Source organism: Grammomys surdaster, unplaced genomic scaffold, assembly GCF_004785775.1.
Source record: "Grammomys surdaster isolate TR1022 unplaced genomic scaffold, NIH_TR_1.0 126278, whole genome shotgun sequence".
Classification (NCBI taxonomy): Eukaryota; Metazoa; Chordata; class Mammalia; order Rodentia; family Muridae; genus Grammomys; species Grammomys surdaster.
In genome coordinates, this window is record NW_021621078.1 from 8,175,761 (window position 1) to 8,198,020 (window position 22,260).

The window sequence follows — 22,260 nt, forward strand, 5'->3', positions numbered from 1 at the left end:
CAAAACAAATTTACATCCATCCCAACCCCAAGTGCCTGAACTTTGATGAATCTGACTAGATTTTAGAATTTGTTTGTTTTTAAAAGAGAAGAGAGACTAATGTGATTTAGTGTCTCTGCCTTCTGAGAGCGCGTTAAAAACTAGACTTAATTTTACTATGATACGTAGATAATTAGGGAACAAAAGATGCCTATTTGTTTGCTAATTACTGTGAATTTATTTTAGAGATAGAATGAAAAATATGCCAAGAGTTACTGCTTTGGAGGAATAGTGTTGAGATAATCACAGCATATAATTACAGTGCAGTGGGAGAAGTCTTAAATGTGTGTATATATAAAGTATTAGGAAATCATAGGAGTTATTTTGCTTAACTTTTTTCTTATAAAAACATGTAAAAGTGAATAAAACAGGGTCTGCTGTTTATGCTAGTGGCTGAAAGTTTTGCTAATAATTAAATATTCATTAGTATGTGTGTATGTGGGGAGGGGTGTGCATGCACACTCACCATAGCACATACGTGGAGGTCAGAGGGCAACTTGCTGGGTCTTCTTTTTCATTGTATGGGTCAAAACAAAAAACTAGTAGCTGGGTATGTATTAATTAATTTACGCTGCTGAGGATCAGACTCAGCCTTATATACATTAGGCAAGCATTCTCCACTGAGCTATACTCCAGTCAAATGCATAAGATTTTCTGACACTGTTAGTTCTCAATTTTTTTTAGTTTATAATTTTACTTTTGATCTTTTAATATTAGCTAGCCTTTGTACTGCTTTCTGTTAATTTATCTTTGGTTGTGGTGGGGTTTGGTTCTTACTATATAATTCCCTGTAGTCAAGGTTGGCCTTGAACCTGAGGCAAGTCTACCTTGGCCGCTAGAATACTAGGATTATAGGCTCCTCCACCACTCCCTATTTATTGTCTGGTCCTTCCTTCCTTCCTTCCCTCCTTCCCTCCTTCCTTCCTTCCTTCCTTCCTTCCTTCCTTCCTTCCTTCCTTCCTCCTCTTCCTCTTTTTTTTTTTGGGGTGGGGGTTCGAGACAGAGTTTCTCTGTAGACCAGACTGGCTTCAAACTCAGAGATCCACCTGTCTCTGTCTCCTGAGTGTTGGTATTAAAGGTGTGTGCTACTATCTGGCTCTTTATTGGGGGTGTGCATCTAAGTCATATGGATTATGTTTTATCTATTGAATAAAATTAAAATTTATATGCTTCTGAATTTTTGAGAATGAGGCCTAACTATTATTTTCAGAGTTCCTTAGGTAATTCTGATGAACAGTTATAGTTTGTATTTAAATAGTTAACTTTAGCAAAATTATTTTGAGAAAACAGTGTATGTCCCATTTATTATTCTTTTTCTGTAGTGCTTTCTAGTCTAAAGAGTTATTGCTTTATTTACATAAACTGGTATGTGTTCTCCCATGACAGCTTTCAGTTAATAGAGTAATAGACTCCCATGTTGAGAGTTATGCTGTAGTGCAAGAGTATAATTTAGTGTAATAGTTTACTACACTTGAGAATAGTAGAAGTGATTCTTGGTGGGGAGAAAAGCTCGGGCTGGCCTTAAATTCCATATTCTCCCATGTAACCTAGGCTAGACTTAAATTCTGTATTCTCCTGCTGGAATTTTAGGTGTGTTCTCTTCACACGCATCTTTTGTCAAGGAGTTACTGAAAAATATGTAAAACATTATTTTCAAATGTTACATGAATGTTTTAAGTACTAACTGAATCAGGATTACTTGTAACTATAAAAAACAGATCTAAGAGGTACCTCAGTGGGTAAATGGATTGTTGCAAGTATGAGGACCTGGGTTTAGTTTCCCAACACCTACTGTTTAACTTTTCTGTGATGAACGAGGCAACTTACAAAAACAAAGTGTCTGATTGGATTTATGGCTTCAGAGGATTAGAGTCCATTATGTCAGAGTACAGGCATGGCATCAGGAAAGCCGAGAGCTCATGTGTTGATCTTTTGAAGCCTCAGAGTCCATCTACCTGACATACCTCCAAGACCCAGAAAATGCATGTGCCTATAGCAGCCATTCTCATCCATATCACCATACTCATATAAAAAGCTGAGTTTAGTGGCCTATGTGAACTCCAGTCTTGGAGAGTGGAGAAAGATGGATCCTTGAAACTAATTTCCAGTCTAGCCAAAATAGTGAATTTCAGGATGAGTAAAGAAACTCCGACTCAAAAAACTAAGATCAGTACATGCAATAGAGAAGCCACCCAAAGTTGACTGACATACACATGGGTGCACACACAGAAGTGTCAAGATTGTTGAAAGAATTTACATTTTTAATGAACTGTGCTTTGGTTTCAGTGTTGTGTGACTAAGATGAGAACTTAGACTTTTCATTCTTTTTTTTTTTTTTTTCCCTTAGACAGGGTTTTTCCAGCATTCCTGGAACTCTTTGTTGGCTAACCTTGAACTCAGATCTGCCTACCTCTGCCTTTGAGAGAATTAAAGAAATGTTTTCACCAGTAAGCTGGGCTTATCCTTACATTTTTTAAATGTTAGAAAATTGAAAGCTTTAAATCAAAAGTCAGCATTTTAACTTAGAAGCTCCATGGTTTACTAAGATCTGCTATTAACAAGTTGTAACAAAGTTAGATAGGTTAAGGTTGGTTCAGCAGTAGATAAAAGTTACTAAAAGAGCCTGGCTGTGGTGGTGCATGCCTTTAATCTCATCACTTGGGTTTGTAAAGTGAGTCCCATGACAGCCAAGGCTACACAGAGAAACCCTGTCTCAAAAAAAATCAACCAAACAAAAAAATTACTAGAAGATAATGGGTTAAAGGCATAACTTATTAAAAATGTACATTCTTTTAACAGGCTTGGCATTTATTTTAAAAGTAAGTATGTGTGGTGTGTGTGCGTGTGCGTGTGTGTGTCAGAAGACAAGTCTAGAAGGACATTCTCTTTGTGGGGGTCCAAGGATTAAACCTAGATTGTTAGGTTTGGAGACAGGTATTCTCACCCAAACCATTTTATTCCCCCCCCGGCCCCCCCCCCCCGAATTAGTTTTGTTTATTTGTTTGTTTGTTTCATTGAGACTAGATCTTTTCTATGTAGTAGCCCAGCTGTCCTGGGACATTCTATGTAGACCAGGATGCCTATAAACTCAGAAATCTGCCTCTCTCTACTTGCTGGGGTTAAAAGTGTGCACCATCACACCTGTCTGGTTCCTGAAATATTGCACACCTTCTTTCTTGACATGTCCTTGACCCATATTTTCCTAAAACTATTTGGTAAATTTTACCTAATTTGTAGTATATTAAAGAAAAAATGAACTGAGCACAGTGGCTCAAATCTTTAATCCCAGCATTTGGGAAGCTGAGGGAGGCAGGCAGAACTTTGTGAGTTCAAGGCCAGCTTGATCTACATAGTTTTAGAAGCTATTTAGTGAGACCTTGTTTTAGAGGGGGCAAATAGAAAAACAATTTCCTGTTTTGATTAAATTTTTAAACTTTAAAAGTAATTTTTAAATGATTTATTTTTATTTTATGTGCATTAGTGTTTTGCCTGCATGTATGTTTGTGTAAAGGTATTGGATCCCTTGGAGCTGGAATTGTAGAGAAAGTTGAGCTGCTATGTGGGTGCTAAGTACTGAACCTGAAGCCCCTGAAAAAACAGCCAGTGTTCTGACTGTTGTGGTGTCTCTTTACCCAGTTTTAAAACTTTTTATGTGACTATCATCAAGCCATTCCTGAGTGTACCTTGTTTTACATTTAGTACTCTATGTTGCATTCATTTTAGAACAGAGATCTATAATTAGATTTATATCTGTCTTTAAGGTACTGCTTTATTATAATATCCCTCCATATTCTTATAGTATCTTGGTTTGATTAAAAAATATCGTGCCAGCTGTGCAGTGACGCACACGCCTTTAATCCCAGCACTTGGGAGGGAGAGGCAAGCAGATTTTTGTGAGTTGGAGGCTAGTCTGGTCTACACAGTGAATTTCAAGATAGCCAGGGCTATACAGAGAAACCCTGTCTTTCAAAAACCAAAGCAAAAGCAAAATTAATGATAATAATAATGTTCCAGGTGGTGGTGAGCACAATCCCTTCCTTCCTTCCTTTCTACAAAAATAAAACAGGTTCTTCGGGGTTTAGTGTTTTGTTTTGTTTTGTTTTGGTTTTCTTGGTGGTATTTTGTTGTTTGAAAAAGGGTCTCATGTATCTTTGGTAGGCTTTAAACTTAATTTAGCTACAAATGACCTTGAACATCCTCTTGCTTCTACCTGTCCAGTGATAGAATTGGAGGTTTGTACTACTTTATGCAGTGTTGGGGATGGGACCAAGGGTTTCATGCACCTAGGAAAGCACACTATCAACTGTGCTACATCTGTTCCAAGTCTGTGTGAAGGTAATTGGATAAAATGGCATATTTAGGAATACACCTGTACTTTGAATGGTAGTATGTAGTACACATTAATGAGTTCTGCGTTTTGGAATTGTATTCTAAAGCTTGATTATTTCTAACCATTTTTATTGGATCCAAATCTCACTCCCTTTCCTTCCTCTATTACTCTTCTGATGTATTTGTTTGTGGTGGTTAAGAACTTGTGTGTGTGTACGCTAACTTGTCTGCAATATCCACAGTTCTAACTTCGACTTTATATGGAAAATATCTAACTAGATAAAACTAAGAGAATAATTAGTGAATTTTGTAATTTTTTAATAATCAGTTTTCCAATCAGTATTATACTTTTCTATTTTAATAATCAGTTTTCTAATCAGTATTCAGATTTTTTGAAGTGTCTGCTCATTGCTTTATTTTATAGTTTGTTTGGATCGAGATCTAAACATGGGGGCTGGTGAGATGGCTCAGTGGTTAAGAGCACTGACTGCTCTTCCAGAGGTCATGAGTTCAAATCCCAGCAACCACATGGTGGCTCACAACCATCTGTAATGATATCTGATACCTTCTTGTGGGGTGTCTGAAGACAACTACAGTGTACATATAATAAATAAATAAATTTAAAAAAAAAGTGCAAAAAAAAAGAGATCTAAACATGGTTCATAAACTGCAGCTGGTGAATGTCTCTTTATCTTTTATTTTATTTATTTTTGAGACAATCCAGACCGGCCTTGAAACTCATAATTTAGCCAGGATTTAACTTGAACTAGTGAATATATTGTCTTAACCTCTTGAGTACTGTGATTGGAGGTTTGAATCAATGTGTCTTTGAATCCTCAGGTTCCTTTTCTGTCTCTACTTTCCTTGAAGAAACTAAGTAATTTGCTTTCTAAGGCTTTTTGTGTCCTCTGCCCTCTACTTACTACAAGTTGATACAGTGAGAGACTTGATCAGATTGATTTTGTAATAACAATATTTCAGTATTCTTTCACTACACTAATATAAAATACATAGGTATAATTGTACATCCTGTCTGTCTGTTACTATAGTAGCATTTGTATCACAATTAAAGCAGGGAGTATTTTGCTTTTTTTTGTTTTTGTTTGTTTGTTTGTTTGTTTGTTTTTTTGAGATAGCCCCGGCTGTCCTGGAACTCACTCTGTAGGCCAGGCTGGCCTCGAACTCAGAAATCCACCTGCCTCTGCCTCCCAAGTGCTGGGATTAAAGGCGTGTGCCACCACCACCCTTCTGAGTATTTTGCTTATTGATATTAAAATTCTTTATAACTAGCCAGGTATTGGTGGTGCACGCCTTTAATCTTGGCAGTCGGGAGACAGAGGCAGGCACATCTCTGTGAGGTCAGCCTGGTCTACAGAATGAGTTCCAGAACAGCCAGGACTGCACAGAGAAACCCTGTCTCAAATAAACAAACAAAAATTCTTTATAATTTTTGTTGTATTTTTTTTGTGTGTTTATTTTTCTCCATCAATGTTTAAGCATCTTAACTGGCAGAGGAAAACAAATGCTTATATTTACCTGTAAAATTTTTATGGTATTGTCTCTACTCTTTCTTGTCCATTTAAACATTTTTTTTCTAGCCAGGCATGGTGATTCATTCCTATAATCCAGTTTGAGGTGGCAGGATTGCCTTGAATTCATGGCCAGCTTGGACTCTAACAAAATACCTGTTTTCTGTTTGTTGTTGTTGTTTAATAATTAATACTGTTTCTGTCATATTAAGCCATTTTTCTAACATTTGACCAAAAAACATTCTCAACAAGGTTATCAGTGAACTTTGTGCTAAATGTAGCCGGCTGTTTTGGTTTGTTTTTAACTTCCTTAATTGCTTTTTCTCAGCCTCACCCTTCACAATGCTCATACATTCTTATATACTCACACATATAGGCACTTCATACTTATATACTCACTCAAATATATACACTATGTATTTTCACATGCTGTCTCATACACATAGACACTTCGTACTTAGAGTGTCACTCAAATAGACATGGCATACTTACTCATATACTCACTTGAGCACATACACATACTATACACACTTCACTTTTCTTTCTCTCTCCCATTATAGCTATTGAATTCAGAGTCTTGCCTAAGCTAGGTAAGCAGTTTAACTGTGTTAAACCTCCAAATCTAATTTTATTTTTTAAATTAAATTGATTAAATGCTTGTGTGTATTTACCTCTAAAGATCAGAAAGCTTGAAGAAATTGGTTCTACCATGTGCCTCCCAGGGATTTAGGTTGTTAGGCTTTGCAGCAAAGTGCCCTTTCCACTAAGCTATCTATCTCATTACTGTATATTTCCTATAGGTTCATTCACTGTTCAGTAATTTTTCTGAAAAGCACGTGTGATTCTTTTTTGATCCTAGGCTGAATTGTAAAGATGCTCCATCCTCTGTAGTAGGTTTGCTATGAGTTGAGGTTAACCAAGGCTAAGATGTAGTGAGACCCTTAATCCAAAAATAGAATAAATTAAAATAAAAATTTATCTGTAAGCAGAATTGGAGTTTTCTTTTTTTTTTTTTAAATGTATTTTATTTATTTATTTAATGTATATGAGTATACCATTGCTCTCTTCAGACACACCAGAAGAGGGCATCAGACCCTGGACATCAGAGGCCAGATGGTTGTGAGCCACCGTCTGATTCCTGAGAATTGAACTCAGGACCTCTGGAAGAGCAGTCAGTGCTCTTAACTGCTGAGGCATCTCTCCAGCCCAGAATTGGAGTTTTCTAGAGCAACTATATATTAATAATAGAAATTAAACAAGTAAATATGTTAAATTTAAAATTATTGCTGTGTTGTTGGGTGTGGTGGTGCGTGTCTGTAAACCTAGCATTAGAAGCCAAGGCAGGGCGATTGCTAAGAGTCTTTGATAGCCAAAGACTACCTCGTTAGACCCCATCTCAAAAAACAACAGAAGTACTGTTTTGCATCATTATATCATTTTAATTACATAAAATATGGCTGGGTTTGGGGATACTACCTATGTCTGAAGCACACTTAATGTGGGCAGGAGGATGCCTGGTCTACATAGCAAGCAGTTTATGTTTTTTTGAGATAAATACTTACTTTGTTTGGCATTGACTAATTTTTTTTAAACTGTAGGTTGAATATATCATCTAATATGCACATTAGCATTATAATCACATTGCAAACATGTTCTATAAATAATAAAATTTTAAATGAGGGGAATAATTTTATTTTTCCTTTCTCTCTTTTCTCTTTAGGTGGAATGAACCTTACTTGTTGACTGGTTGCTGACTGGATTCACTTGAAAAAAGAATCATTTTTCCCTCTGTGGAAGCCACATAGTGGCATATTTAATTCAAATCCAGGGATCACAACTTTTGATTTTTCTGGAGGGACATACCACTATATCAAATAAGCTTGACATTACAGCCAAAATGGTGCTGTCCCAGAGACAACGAGATGAACTGTAAGTTTCTCTTGTTTTCTGCTATTTAGAAACCCCTTAGAATAATAAACTAGGCATGATTTACGGTGGAGAGGGTGGTAAAGACAAGGTTATCCATCCTCTGCTACTTTGGAAGTTCACGGCCAGCCCAGAGTTTACCCGAGACCTTGTCAAAGAGATTGGAGTAGGAACTAGGCTGGGAGCGGAAGTGTTAAGATGCAGTCTAGAGAAGTCTCAAGTTTAAAGTAGTTTTACCATGTCTGCTATATTAGTGTTGACACTGTCTTGGCTTCAAATTTGGAACTTCTTTTAGCAAGGAATTATTTGTCATGTTTTAGTTTAAAGCAGAATGAATGATTAGATTACTTGGTAAGTTTTACCCTTTTGAAAAAATCTCTTAAGATTTATTATACTCAAAGGAAGATATGTGATGGTATAGGTAGCTCTTCTAATTAAAAAAAAAAAAAAGTCAGTTGTACCAGGTGTAGTTCGTACAGATCTTTAATCCTAGCATTCAAGAAGCAGGTGGGTCACTGAATTTGAGGTCAATCTGGTCTACATAGTGAATTCCAGGCTATCCAGAGCCACAGAGCCACAGTATCTCAAAAAAGCAGAACGAAAGAGTAATTACTTAATTTTAAGTAGTTGTGTGGTGTGTGAATATATACATATTTGTGTGTATGTGTGTGTGGAGTTGCATGCTATGTGCATGTGGAAGCCACTGTTACTCTGCAGCTTTACTTTTTGAGATAGTATCTTTTACTATTACTGAGCAATTTGGCAAGGCTGGCTGGCTGGGAATCCTCAGCACTGGGATTATAGGCAGGTGCCACCAAATCTAGCTTTTATGTAAGTGTGGGTGATCTGAACTCAGGTCCTAATACTTGAATGGCAAGCAGTTAACCCACTGAGCTATCTCCCCAGTTAAAAACCACTGATGGGCTGGAGAGATGGCTCAGCAATTAATAGCAAGCACCTCTTCCAGAGGTCCTGAATTCAATTCCCAGCAACCAGATGATGGCTCACAACCATCTGCAATGGGATCAGATCTTTCTATTGGCATGCAGGCATACGTACATGTGGAACACTCATATGTTAAAAAAGACAAAAGTAAAACAACAAACCACTGGTAGGTATATGCACACATAAACATCTTTTAGAAATCAGGATATCATGATATAATTCCATCCTATATATACGTAGTTCTTTCTTATTTTCTATGTCCTAGTTGTATCTTCTTCTGTCATGATAACTGTAGTTCCGAACAGTAACATTGACTCAATTGATCAATCTTGAAACTACTATAAAAACCTATCTTCCTTCCTGGAAAGAATTCATAGCCTATTCTAATTTCTCCCCTTATCTATCCACCCTGGACATGAGATACATTTGTAAGTTATTTGATTGATTGTATTATTATTGGTATTCCTTTCTGTGAAGATTATTTTCCTAAAATAGAATTGTGTTTATATATTGTAGCTTTATAGGGTTTTGACATCTTGTTCTGTATCCTATTATTATTTAAGTAGTCTTGCCTTGCCTAGAAATCTCTATGTAGCTCACCAGGCTTCTCTTGGATTCATAGACATCAGTTATACAGACACACACACACAAACACACACACACACACATGCACGCACACGCACACACAATATGTGTCTGTATAGTTACACATAAATAATAATAAAACACATTTTGAAAAACGTGTACAACCGGGCGGTGGTGGTGCATGCCTTTAATCCCAGCACTTGGGAGGCAGAGGCAGGCGGATTTCTGAGTTCGAGGCCAGCCTGGTCTACAGAGTAAGTTCCAGAACAGCCAGAACTACACAGAGAAACCCTGTCTTGAAAAACCAAAAAAAAAAAAAAAGTGGAAATACAGAAGGTTGTGAGTTGCCATGTGGGTGCTGAGCTTGGAACCAGGTTCCTTTACAAAACGAATTAATGTTCTTAACTGCTGTGCTGTTTCCATCCAGCTCCTTTTTTTGTTTTGTTTGTTAATTGAGAGTAGGTGCTGGGTACAGACATCAGGCTGCTGGATAAGCAGTCAACCATTGGACTACATCTTTTTACATTTCTTTTTCTTTTTGATTTTGAGGCAGTCTTATTCATTTCCTCAGACTACCTTTGCAGTCATTTTTAGCACAAGCAGCCCTTAAATTTGCAGTCCTTGTGTCTTAGCCTTTTAACCTAACCCATTAGACTTGGCTTATAAGTGCTAGTAAAAAAAAGTTTTAATTACATGTATGCATGTGTGTCTCTTTGTGGAACATTAATGTCAGTGCAAGTGCCCACAGAAGCCAGAATTACTGGATATCCTTGGAGCTGAGGTTATTAGAGGCACCTGATAGCCTTCCAACATGGGTACTGGGAACTGTACTCTGATCTGGAAGAACAGTATATACTTATAATCACTAAGCACCTCTTCAGCCCCTTATATGTATGTGTTTTTTAGGCTTCCCCTTTTTTCACTTTACATGTTTTAGAACTACTTCATATCAGTTCAAAGAGATCTCATCTTCCCTACGTGTATGTTTGTGTGTATATATGTATGTAAAGAGAGCACATAATATTCCACTGTACATATAGCTTAGGGTTTTTTTGTTTTTAACCAGTCATCCATTTTTGGGACATTAAAAGTAATGCTGTAGGGGCTGGAGAGATGGCTAAGTGATTAAGAGTACCAGAGGTCCTGAGTTCAATTCCCAGCAACTGCATGGTGGCTCACAACCATCTGTAGTGAGATCTGATGCCCTCTTTTGGTGTGTCTGAAGACAGCAACAGTGTACTCATGTACATAAAATAAATAAATAATTTTTTTTAAAAGTAATGCTATAATGACTAGCCCTGTGTATATGTACTTTTGTATTATTTGAGGTCTGTTTAGGTTTTGATGTATGTGTGTGTTTTCAGTTATTATATTTTATGTGCATGGATGAGTGTTGTGCCTGTGTGTATGCAATGTACTCTGTGTGTGCATGTGTGTATTTGGTCCCTGTGGAGGCCAGATAGCAGATAGAGCATAAGAGCTATCCTCTTTCCATGTTTTTTTTTTTTCTTTCTTTCTTTCTTTCTTTCTTTCTTTCTTTCTTTCTTTCTTTCTTTTTTTCTTTTTCTTCTTCTTCTTTTTTTTTTTTTCTTCAAGACAGGGTTTCTCTGTGTAGCCTTGGCTGACCTGGAACTCACTCTAGACCAGGCTGGCCTCGAACTCAGAAATCCACCTGCCTCTGCCTCCCAAGTACTGGGATTAAAGGCATGTGCCACCACCACCCGGCCTTTCCATGTTTTCTTAAGAGTCATTCTTCAGAAGAGCCTTACTGCCTAGAGAGATAGCTCAGTGGTTAAGAGCACTGGCTGTTCTGAGTTCAATTTCCAGCAATTATGGGGTACCTCACAACCACTTGTAATGTGATCTGATGCCCTCTTCTGGCTTGCAGGTGTACACACAACTAGAACACTCATAGACATAAAACAAATAAATAAACCTTTTTTTTTTTTAAGTGTACAATTTTACTGTACAATTTTTTTTGTTTGTTTGTTTTTTCGAGACAGGGTTTCTCTGTGTAGCCCTGGCTGTCCTGGAACTCACTCTGTAGACCAGGCTGGCCTCGAACTCAGAAATCCGCCTGCCTCTGCCTCCCAAGTGCTGGGATTAAAGGCATGTGCCCCTACTGCCTTTTTTAAATAAGGTCTTTCAGTGCCACTTAGTCCAAACTAGCTTTGAACTCACTATGTAGCCTGGGCTGGACCTAAACTCCAGATCCTCCTGTCTTAGCCTTCTTAGTACTGGGATTAAAGGCATGCACCACCACTGCATAGCATTTAGTGATATTTCTAATACTAAAATATTTACTATGGTTTTTGGGGGAGGTGGTATTCTGCCTGAGATGTATTTCTGAACCTGGAGCTAGAGTATTTTAGCTAGTCAGGAAGCCAGCAAGCCCCAGGCAGGCTCTTTCTACCTATCTTGTGCTAGATCTATAGACTTGGCATAGGACACTCAGCCTTTTACATGAGTGCTGGGACATAACAAGGAAATTATAACCACTGAGTCATCTCTTTATATTCTTATTAAAAACATTTCTAGAGCCGGACAGTGGTGGCTTTAATCCAACCTTTAATCCCAGCACTTGGGAGGCAGAGGCAGGCAGATTTCTGAGTTTGAGGACAGCCAGGGCTACACAGAGAAACCCTGTCTCAAAAAAAAAAAAAAATTCTATACAAGACTCAGTTCTGATCTCCAATGTTTAAGTATGTTTATCAAATAGTAAGAGAAGGTAAATGTCAACACGAGAAACTGATGGTTACTTTAACCATTTGATATCTAGATATAGAAATATACCTAGAGCTGTGGAGTGCTCACAGCTTAGAAGCAGAGCAGTAACTTAGAAACGTATACAATGTCAGGCTGGGACGGCTCAGAGATGAGTCACTTACCAAGCTTGTACAGTGTTGTGAGTTCAGTCCCTTGCATCTCTCAAAATAAGAAAAAAGATAGATGCTTAAAAATAATACAGATAAATTGTGACAGTAGTTAAATGTTTTTGAGCTTTTGGAAGTGTGTCCATTTTATTTCCAGAAATATTTATATAGTAGATTTTAATAGCTGGGCAGTGGTGGTACACACCTTTAATTCCAGTACTCAGGAGGCAAAGGCAGCTGGATCTCTGAGTTTGAGGTTAGCTTGGTTTACATAGTGAAGTTCAGGGCAGCCAGGGTTACACAGAGAAACTGTCTTGGACCCCCCCCCCCCCCGAAAGGTTTTAATAAGTGTAGTTCCTCAAATAAAAATGAGGTATGTTTAGGACTCATTTGAATTTTTTCTTTCAGAAATCGCGCTATAGCAGATTATCTTCGTTCAAATGGCTATGAAGAGGCATATTCAGTTTTTAAAAAGGAAGCTGAACTAGATATGGTATGCTTGATTTTATAATTATCAGTCTTCTAATTATTCATAGTATAGTTAATGGTTTAAGTTTTACTTAAGGTTCAGTAGTTGTTAGGTAAATTCAGCTATTCAAATTTTGCCATTTGTTATTGTGATTTAGTGTTGAGCTTAATTTTTCCACTTTTTTGTATAATCAAATATTTAATAATGTTTTGTCTTAAAGATGTCGTAGTTAAGCCATTTTTTAAAAGATCTTACCTTTGCTCCTCTAGAATGAAGAATTAGATAAGAAGTATGCTGGTCTTTTGGAAAAAAAATGGACATCTGTTATTAGATTACAAAAAAAGGTAAATAGTTCTTCTTAAATCAGTTTATTCAATGTGTGCTTATAAATTTTCTGAAAGTATTGCCATAATTACTGATCTGCTGATACTGATGTTTGATCTTGAAAAAAATACATTTTCTTTGCTTCATGAAAACTTAGGTTTTAAGGTCATTATTGGTGCACGTTAGTTATACAGTCTAGAGGTTTGAATCTGCATTGTCTTGACTGAAAATTGATGCTTAAGGCATCATTTATGTCCTTAGAACCATGCTTCTCAGCCTGTGTGTTGCACTGTACCCCTTTGGGGTTGAACATCAGATATTCACATTATAAGTCATTAACAGTAGCAAAATTACACTTAGGAAGTAGCAACAAAAGTAGTTTTATGGTTGGGGGTCACCACAATACAAGGATGTGTGTGGTCCAAGCATTAGAGAGGTTGAGAACCAATGCCGTGGAAGGACATAACTAGTTGTAACTGGAAAAAGAGCACTAAATGTGTCATACATGAGTCAGTCTCATCTCTGAGGTTTTATTATTTTTTTTCTCTTATAAGATGAAAGTAACATACTATTCCATTTCTAAAATGCATATTCTTCACAGACAAAGTTAGAATAGATAACAAACATAGTTCTAATATGAGCCCAGCTATGCTAAGCTCATGGACAAGAACCAATGCCTAGTAGATGCTCAGTAAATATTAACTTTTTTTGTTAATATTACTACTTGTAGGATAAATAATAAACTGTGATGTAGAAAAAAAACGAAATTACCATAAATCAAGCAAGATAAGTGTGTTGATCTTCTCTAATAATAAATATAAATGAAAATTGTCTTTGATTGAATTAGTTCCAGCTAGGCATAGTAACTCCAGACTGTGGGAACTGAGACAGGAAGATCCTAAGTTCTGGACTACCCTAAGCTTCATAGTCAAAGCCTACCGAAAAGGAGAAAATAAATAAACCAAATACATTATAGAACACATCTTTATTTAACTTCATGTTCCCTCTCAAGGTAATGGAATTAGAATCAAAACTAAATGAAGCAAAAGAAGAATTTACGTCGGGTGGTCCTCTTGGTCAGAAACGAGACCCAAAAGAATGGATTCCCCGTCCACCTGAGAAATATGCATTGAGTGGTCATAGGAGTCCAGTTACTCGAGTCATTTTCCATCCTGTGTTCAGTGTTATGGTCTCTGCTTCAGAGGATGCTACAATTAAGGCAAGTTCTTTTTGTTCATTTTGCTTTTTGTGGTGCTTTTGTGTTTTGTTTTTTGAGTCATAATCTCTTTTCTATGTAGTCTTGGCTGTCAGACTGGCTCTGAACTTAGAGAAATTCTCCTGCCTTTACCTAGTAAGTGCTGTGATTAAAGTTGTATGTCACCACTCCCAAGTAAGGTAAATTTTTCTGAAAGGCAGACTGGATGTAAGTTAGGTAACAGAAAATATTTTGAAAATAAGGACCTAGTCGGGCGGTGGTGGCGCACGCCTTTAATCCCAGCACTTGGGAGGCAGAGGCAGGCGGATTTCTGAGTTCGAGGCCAGCCAGGTGTACAGAGTGAGTTCCAGGACAGCCAGGACTACACAGAGAAACCCTGTCTCGGAAAAACCTAAAAAAAAAAAAAAAAAAAAAAAGAAGGAAAAGAAAAGAAAAAAGAAGGGAAGGACACAGGGACACAGAGGAGAGGGAACTCTTGAGCTTCCCTCTGTTTCCCTCTGTTGTGTGTGTGTGTTTGCCTGGATTGTGTATACATGTATACTTTTGATGGCATATGTGGTTGCCACAGAACAATTTATGGGAGTTATTTCTCCCTTCTACCACATGGGTCTCAGAAATCAAACTCAGGATGTCAGCTTTGGTGGCAGGTAGTTTTTTGAAACTGTATTGAGTGATTTTGGTACTAAACCTTAAAGGCAGACTTAAATTTTCATTACAGCTCTAGAGAGGGCATTCTTCAATAAGTAACTGATATATTTGAGGAAATGTGGAGTGTTTTTTATTTAGTTGTCTAGTATGTCATTTTTTTCTTTGATTCTGTTCTTGGAGAATAAGAAGTTTGTTCCTCATTTTTAAGCAGGCAGTAAAAACTAGTTTACAAAACCACTCTCCCAAAGAACTTTAGTCTAAAGTAATGTACAGAGAGATCTACCTGTCTGCCTCTGCCTCCTAAGTCCTGGAATTAATGGCATGAACCACCAGACCTGCACCAGGCCTAGTTTATCAGTCCTCTTATGTTGACTGGCTTAGTGGTTAAGAGCACTTGCTGTTCTTACAGAGGATCAGTGTTTGGTTCCCAGCTCCTTTATGGTGATTCTTTAATGTATTACCTGGGTTGGTGTTTTTTGTTTTGTTTTTTAAATACTGTCAATTTCTCCAAATTTGTATGTATATGTGTATTCCGTATCACATTTAAAATTGTGCTTGCTGTAGGTAGAATGGACCAAACTGTTTTGAGTCTAGAGCAGGGAATCAGTATTCAATTTTTTTTCTTTCTATTGCTGTTTGTGGGTGTTGTCTTTGTTTAGATTTTTAATGTTTTCCTTAGTTGTTGGACATTGAATTGATTGAACCTAAGACTTGTTGCATTTAAAACAAGTACAAAAATTGGTATTTTAAAAAATTATTTAAATCAGACTGTGATTTGGCCACCAGAACAAAGAATATTCTTGAGTGATATCTGTAATATTCTTTCTTGCTAATTCATAATTTCTATTTTAGAAAAAATGTCTTTTAAGAATAAGACTTTGAAAAGCTGGGCATGGTAACACATGCCTTTAATCCAGCATTCAGTAGGTGGAGGCAGGTGAATTTCTCAGTTACAGGCTAGCCTGGTCTTCAAAATTCATTCCAGGACAGCCAAGGCTACACAGAGGAATCCTGTCTTGAAAAGGATGTTTTTTTTAATCATGAGCACTTCATTCCGGAATAGTTTGTAGTTTATGATTTCTCCTTAGTCCTCTAAATATCTAAGCCCTAATGTTCTAGTAAAATGGAGAACTTAAGTCAGTCTACTGTTCTACATGCATTGGTCCTAACACATCCTTTTGCACTTGAATTTTCTTATTTATGCCTAGTGCTTACTATCAGACTAGTGTTCGTTGACTTTCTATACTTCTCATTAGCATAATTAAGTGATAGATACTTAGCAAATGTAATATTGAAAGTCTTCTTGGATAGTTGGAGCATCAGTTTTTCTCTGTAGGGAAAAGCCACTTTGTACTTGAAGATTTCATATTTCTAACAGATTATTTGTTATTTGGTAATTAGTCAATAAGATGCCAGACTAAGCTGTTAAGTGTAAGTGTGAAATGAGGAAGTGATGGATTGGTGTTAGCCATTTTTTTATTCCCTTGACAGGTGTGGGATTATGAGACTGGAGATTTTGAGCGAACTCTCAAGGGCCATACAGACTCTGTACAGGACATTTCCTTTGACCACAGTGGCAAGCTTCTGGCTTCCTGTTCTGCAGATATGACGATTAAATTATGGGATTTTCAGGGTTTTGAATGCATCAGAACCATGCACGGTAAGGTAGAAGACGTACTTTCATCTTAGACAGAAAATTTAAGAGAAGAAATAGTTTGCTAGTCATGTTTGGGTACCCTACATTTAATTCCTAGTCGTCTGCTTTGATGTACAAGCTTGATGAACAAGCTTTAGTGGTAGAGGTTTTTTTGTTAGGAGCATTTAAGGTTTGCACGACATACTAATTTGTATTCTCAAATGTATTTGGATAAGAAAAACTGCCAGGCCATCATATTAGTCCAAGAGAAATGGACAATTAATTTACTGAGGAGGTTGGTACTTTTTTATTTTATTTATTTATTTATTTATTTATTTATTTATTTATTTATTTATTTATTTATTTATCAAGAAAGCAGGCAATGTGGAAGCTAGAAGCCAGAGTCTGTTGCTACAGTATCTAAATGTCCATAGGTTATTTCATCTGGAAAATAAAGGGAATAATGCCTACGGCATAGAATTATAAAGATAAAATGACTCATACCTAAACTATGTGGTAGATAAAAGATACTGACTTTTGTTATTTTTAGTTTTTTGGGGCAGGGTCTTAACAATGTAGCCCTGCCTGGCCTGAACTCAAGAGATCTGCTTGATTCTGTGCTGAGGTCAAAGGTATATACCATCACACCTGGCTCTTTTTTCTTTAAAGATAATGGAATATGGTTGTTTAGATATGTGTAAGAACAAATGCTGTGTTAGCTTGTTTTAAAACAAGCCAGGTGAATTGGTGCCTGTATGTAATCCCAGCAGGCAGGAATCCTTTGTGGGAGGATCATGGGTTTAAGGCTGGCTTTCACTACAAAGCAAGTTCCAGCCCAACTGGACTGCATAGTACGCTGATCTCAAAAAATCAAAACAGTCCTGGCAGTTTTGGTGTATACCTTTAACCCATCACTTAGGAAGCAGGGGCAGGTGGTCTACAGAGTGAGTTCCAGGACAGCCAAAAAAACTGAAAGGAAAGGAAAGAAAAGAAAAGAAAAGAAAGCAAAACAATAAGATTATCTGGTATTTAACACACAGTTAGGTTTATTATTACATTGAGTATATGCTTGAAGTTTGTGGGGTTTTTTTTTTTACCCAATTAAGGGCAGGTCTACCAAGTGTTCTAGCCCAGCTTGGGCTCTCCTGAGATCCTCTCTTAAAAGACAGGAAAGTTCCTTGCAGTCATTGTCTATTCCTTGAAAAATATGTGTCTTGAGCTTTTTCCCAGAAAACATAGCTAATTTGGAATGTGAATGGTGTTTATGAACTATTAATGCATTCTCTCCTATGAACATGAACATCAAAGATAAACTAAATAGAGGATCAAATTCTGCATCTTACCTCTTTTTCCCTTACTACTTTTTAATCGTCATTTAGATAAAGCTCAGTGTAAGAGTACTTTCTGTCTTTTTTTTTAAAAATACCATAGTAAAAACCCACAGTACGGTGTTAAATACTTTGCTGTATTTTATGTTTTAGGCCATGACCACAATGTCTCTTCAGTAGCCATCATGCCTAATGGAGATCATATAGTGTCTGCCTCAAGGGATAAAACTATAAAAATGTGGGAAGTGCAAACTGGGTAAGTAGATTTAGTTGGAAAAAATCAGCCAAAAAAGATTATAAAAACAAGACAAAATTGTTGTGTAAATAGCAATTTTATCTTTAATCTAGAATGGTCACCATGACATACACACACACACACACACACACACACACACACACACACATTTGAGGACTTGGAAATTTAGCATAGTAGTAGAGCACTTGTTTGTTTGTTTGTTTTTAAGATTTATTTATTGTATATGAATATACTGTAGCTATCTTTACACACACCAGAAGAAGGCATTGGATCCCATTGTGGTTGTGAACCACCATGTGGTTGCTGGGAATTGAACTCAGGACCTCTGGAAGAGCCCTTAACTTCTGAGCCATCTCTCCAGTCTGAGCACTTGTTCTAATGCACAAGGCCCTAGCTTCCATCCTTAGTACCAAATTAATTTTTACACACACACACACACACACACACACAGAGTATGTACTGTAAACATGAAAGCCATGTAGTGAGGATTCTTTTTTTGTTTTTCGAGATGGGTTCTCTGTGTAGCCCTGGCTGTCCTGGAACTCACTCTGTAGACCAGGCTGGCCTCGAATTCAGAAATCCTCCTGCCTCTGCCTCCCAAGTGCTGGGATTAAAGGCATGCGCCACCACTGCTCGGCTGTAGTAAGGATTCTTGAAAGCCAGTTCTGCATGATATCTACTTTCTATTTTCTCTGTGTGGTTTGTTTTTGTTGTTTGGTTTTTCTTACGTGGGTAATGTGTATGCTGGTATACATGTATTAGGCTTGAGGTTTTTAAGTTTTATTGTGTTTAGTGGTGTTTCCTGTCAGTGTATTTTACCTAGTGTTGTTTTACTTCAGGCTAGTGCCCATTTTTTTTTATTAACCAAGATTTTACATTTTGTTGATGTTGTATAATTTCTCTAACTAATGTTATTCTCCTCATCTTGATTTATAACTCAGTTTGTATCACTTCTGGAAATTTATTCACAATGTATACTACTACTTAAATTGACAGCTACTGTGTGAAGACATTCACAGGACACAGAGAATGGGTACGTATGGTGCGGCCAAATCAGGATGGCACTCTGATAGCCAGCTGTTCCAATGACCAGACTGTGCGTGTGTGGGTCGTAGCAACAAAGGAATGCAAGGCTGAGCTCCGAGAACATGAACATGTGGTAGAATGCATTTCCTGGGCTCCAGAAAGTTCGTATTCTTCCATCTCTGAAGCAACAGGATCTGAGGTACTGTAATCTTGGTATGATTTTGTTATTGTGTCATAAGATAGATCCTTAGGTAACTTGTGTGATTTTCAGTCTAAGGTCTCTGGATACAACTAAGACTGTAGCCTAGGATTCTGAGTTTTGAGGCCTTTTGCTTTTTGTAGTTGTCAGTGGTGTTTATATTTTTAAACCAGTTGTCATTGGTCCAGTAAGATGGCTTAGGAGGTAAAGACACTTGCCACCAAGCTAGGTGACTTGAGTTTGATTCCTGAGCTTACATTGTAGGAGATGGGAACCAACTCCCTCAAGTTCGTTACCCTTTGATGTCTACCTACATGCCATGGCATGAATTGAGTATATATACAGATAGATAAACAAAATAGCTCATCCTTGATTTGTTATAAGTTGGAGGTCATCTACTAAAGAGAGAATTGTTCATTTAAATCCAGGCGTGGTGGCCATGAGATGATAGCATCTCAGCACTTGGGGAGACTAAGGCCAAAGGCTTATAGAAGACCCTATCTCAGAAACAAACAAAAGCAGAGCAAAGAAAGAAACATAACTCTCCATCCCTTAAAAAAAAAAGAGAGAGAGAGAGAGAGGGAAAGAAAAATTTAAAATCAGCCAGTCAAACCTACGTCTTTTTTTTTTTTTTTTTTTTTAAAGATTTATTTATTTATTATATATGAGTACACTGTCACTCTCTTCAGACACACCAGAAGAGGCCATCAGATCTCATTACAGATGGTTGTGAGCCACCATGTGGTTGCTGGGATTTGAACTCAGGACCTCCGGGAGTACAGTCAGTGCTCTTAACCACTGAGCCATCTCTCCAGCCCAAACCTACGTCTTAATAAATCTCTAAATAAATTTTTTTTTTTTTTTGAATTTTGTTTGTTTTTGAGACAGGGCCTTACTATATAGCTCTGGTTATCCTCAAACTCTATGTAGACCTGGCTGGCCTTGAACTCATAGAGATCTGGCTCTAAATTAATCTTCTGTTTGTGATCTCTTCATTACAAATTACAAACTCTGTTTAAAGTTCAACTATTACAAATTCAAAATAAAATTCTTTATACTACCCTCTGGTGGTTGTTATATACAATATGAAATATGTTTGATGCTAAATTTATATAAAAAATACTGATTTGGCTTAAAAACCTTTTCTGTTCATACATTTGATATTGATCAGGGCCTTTTTTTTTTTTTTCATGCTAGGAGAGAAGTATGTCACTTAGCTATGTATATATCTAACCCCATTGCAGAAGGTCTGGCCAGTACATTTCATTGTTGGTGTTACCTAGGCAGGGCCTATCTTTCTTTGTAGGCTAGGTACAGCTATGTATTTCAATAAATAAAAACAGCTTGTTTTGCAAGATTTCAAATAAATGTCGCTAATTTTAGAGAAGTTGTTTTAAGTCCTTATTTCTTGTATGGGAAAAATAATTATTTTTATGTTTTTTATAGACTAAAAAAAGTGGCAAACCTGGACCATTCTTGCTGTCTGGTTCCAGAGACAAAACTATTAAGATGTGGGACGTCAGTACTGGCATGTGCCTTATGACTCTCGTAAGTTTGCATAATTGTACTACTTCTTTGGCATCTTGATTGTGTACTTACCATTTTAGATTAGATAATCTTGTGCTTTCTTACTAAATCTCAGTTCTGGGTCCTTAAAATAACTATACATTTATAAATTTCTTTAAAGTTTTATAAAGTGCTATTTTACAGAATGCAGTGTTATAGAAAATAAATGTACAAAACCAGTTAGTGCTGGGGGTAGAGCCTTAGTTCACTATGTAATAGCTACTCTGGAGGAGAAAGAAAGTTCTTACAGACTTGTTCGCTTTTTGAAAAAATTTTATTTTATGTGCATTGGTGTTTTGCTTGTATGTATATCTATGTGAGAGTGTCAGATTCTCTAGAATTAGGTAGGGTTACTGACAGGTGTGAGTTGCCATTTGTGTGTAGGAAATTGAACCCCATTTTCTCTGGAAAAGTAAACAAAACTCAACCACTGAGCCATCTCTCCAGTCTAACTTTTTAAAGTTTTTTTTTTTTTCCCCCTCTTTTTGGCTGTCATCTCTTTGTTATTTATCTTGCTTAGTTTATTTATCTGTTGTGAAATTAGTTATTCTAACTTAATGAGTTAAAAGTGTTTTAAGTAGTTTTAGCAGTTTTGGAGATTCAGTATAAGAGGGAGATGGGTATTAGACATTCTGGCTGTTGTTAAGCTAGTAGCAAGTCTTACAATATAGCATTCATGGTTTTAGAACCTGCATTTAAGTGCTGATTAGATCTACATGAATCTTAGCAACTGTTAAAGCATTCTACAGGAATAGTTGAGAAGGGAATACTGGAAGCAAGAGGGAACAGTGGGGAAATGGGAGGAGAAATTTGAGAGAAGGAACAAGACAGGATCAACCAAAACTATGTAAATATTTATATCAATGCTGAAAGAAAACCTATTACTGTAGGCTAATTTAAAAGATAAAAGAAGGACCAGTGTGTGTGTGTTGGGGGGAGAGGTTGGTAGCACATGCCTTTAATCTTCATAGAGACAGGCAGGTCTCTTCAGTTTGAGGAAAGCGGGGGCTATACAGAGTGACCCTGTCTTGAAAAACAAGAAGAAACAGACACGCTGGGCGGTGGTGGCGCACGCCTTTAATCCCAGCACTTGGGAGGCAGAGACAGGCGGATTTCTGAGTTCGAGGCCAGCCTGGTCTACAGAGTGAGTTCCAGGACAGCCAGAACTACATAGAGAAACCCTGTCTCGAAAAACCAAAAAGAAAAAAAAAAAAAGAAACAAACACAAAAATGATAAAGGAAATTCCCAGTACTCAAGAGGAAGAGGTAGGAGGATCTCTGTCAGTTTGAGGACAATATGATCTATATAGAATTCCAGGTTAACCAGGACTTCGTAGTTGAGACCCCATCTCAGAAAAACTGTGTT

General features: G+C 37.1%; 1 protein-coding gene across 2 annotated transcripts in view; it reads left to right on the forward strand.

Moving 5' to 3' along the window:
• Pafah1b1 (platelet activating factor acetylhydrolase 1b regulatory subunit 1) overlaps positions 1-22,260 on the forward strand; it is a 45,970-nt gene that overhangs the window by 16,605 nt on the left and 7,105 nt on the right. For both annotated transcript variants that reach the window (XM_028759248.1, XM_028759249.1), the window contains exons 2-9: positions 7,618-7,826; positions 12,635-12,719; positions 12,965-13,039; positions 14,032-14,238; positions 16,375-16,543; positions 18,001-18,103; positions 19,100-19,328; positions 20,775-20,876. In XM_028759248.1, the coding sequence (XP_028615081.1) occupies positions 7,795-7,826; positions 12,635-12,719; positions 12,965-13,039; positions 14,032-14,238; positions 16,375-16,543; positions 18,001-18,103; positions 19,100-19,328; positions 20,775-20,876 (1,002 nt within the window). In that variant the 5' untranslated portion in view covers positions 7,618-7,794. The remainder of the gene's footprint in view (positions 1-7,617; positions 7,827-12,634; positions 12,720-12,964; positions 13,040-14,031; positions 14,239-16,374; positions 16,544-18,000; positions 18,104-19,099; positions 19,329-20,774; positions 20,877-22,260) is intronic.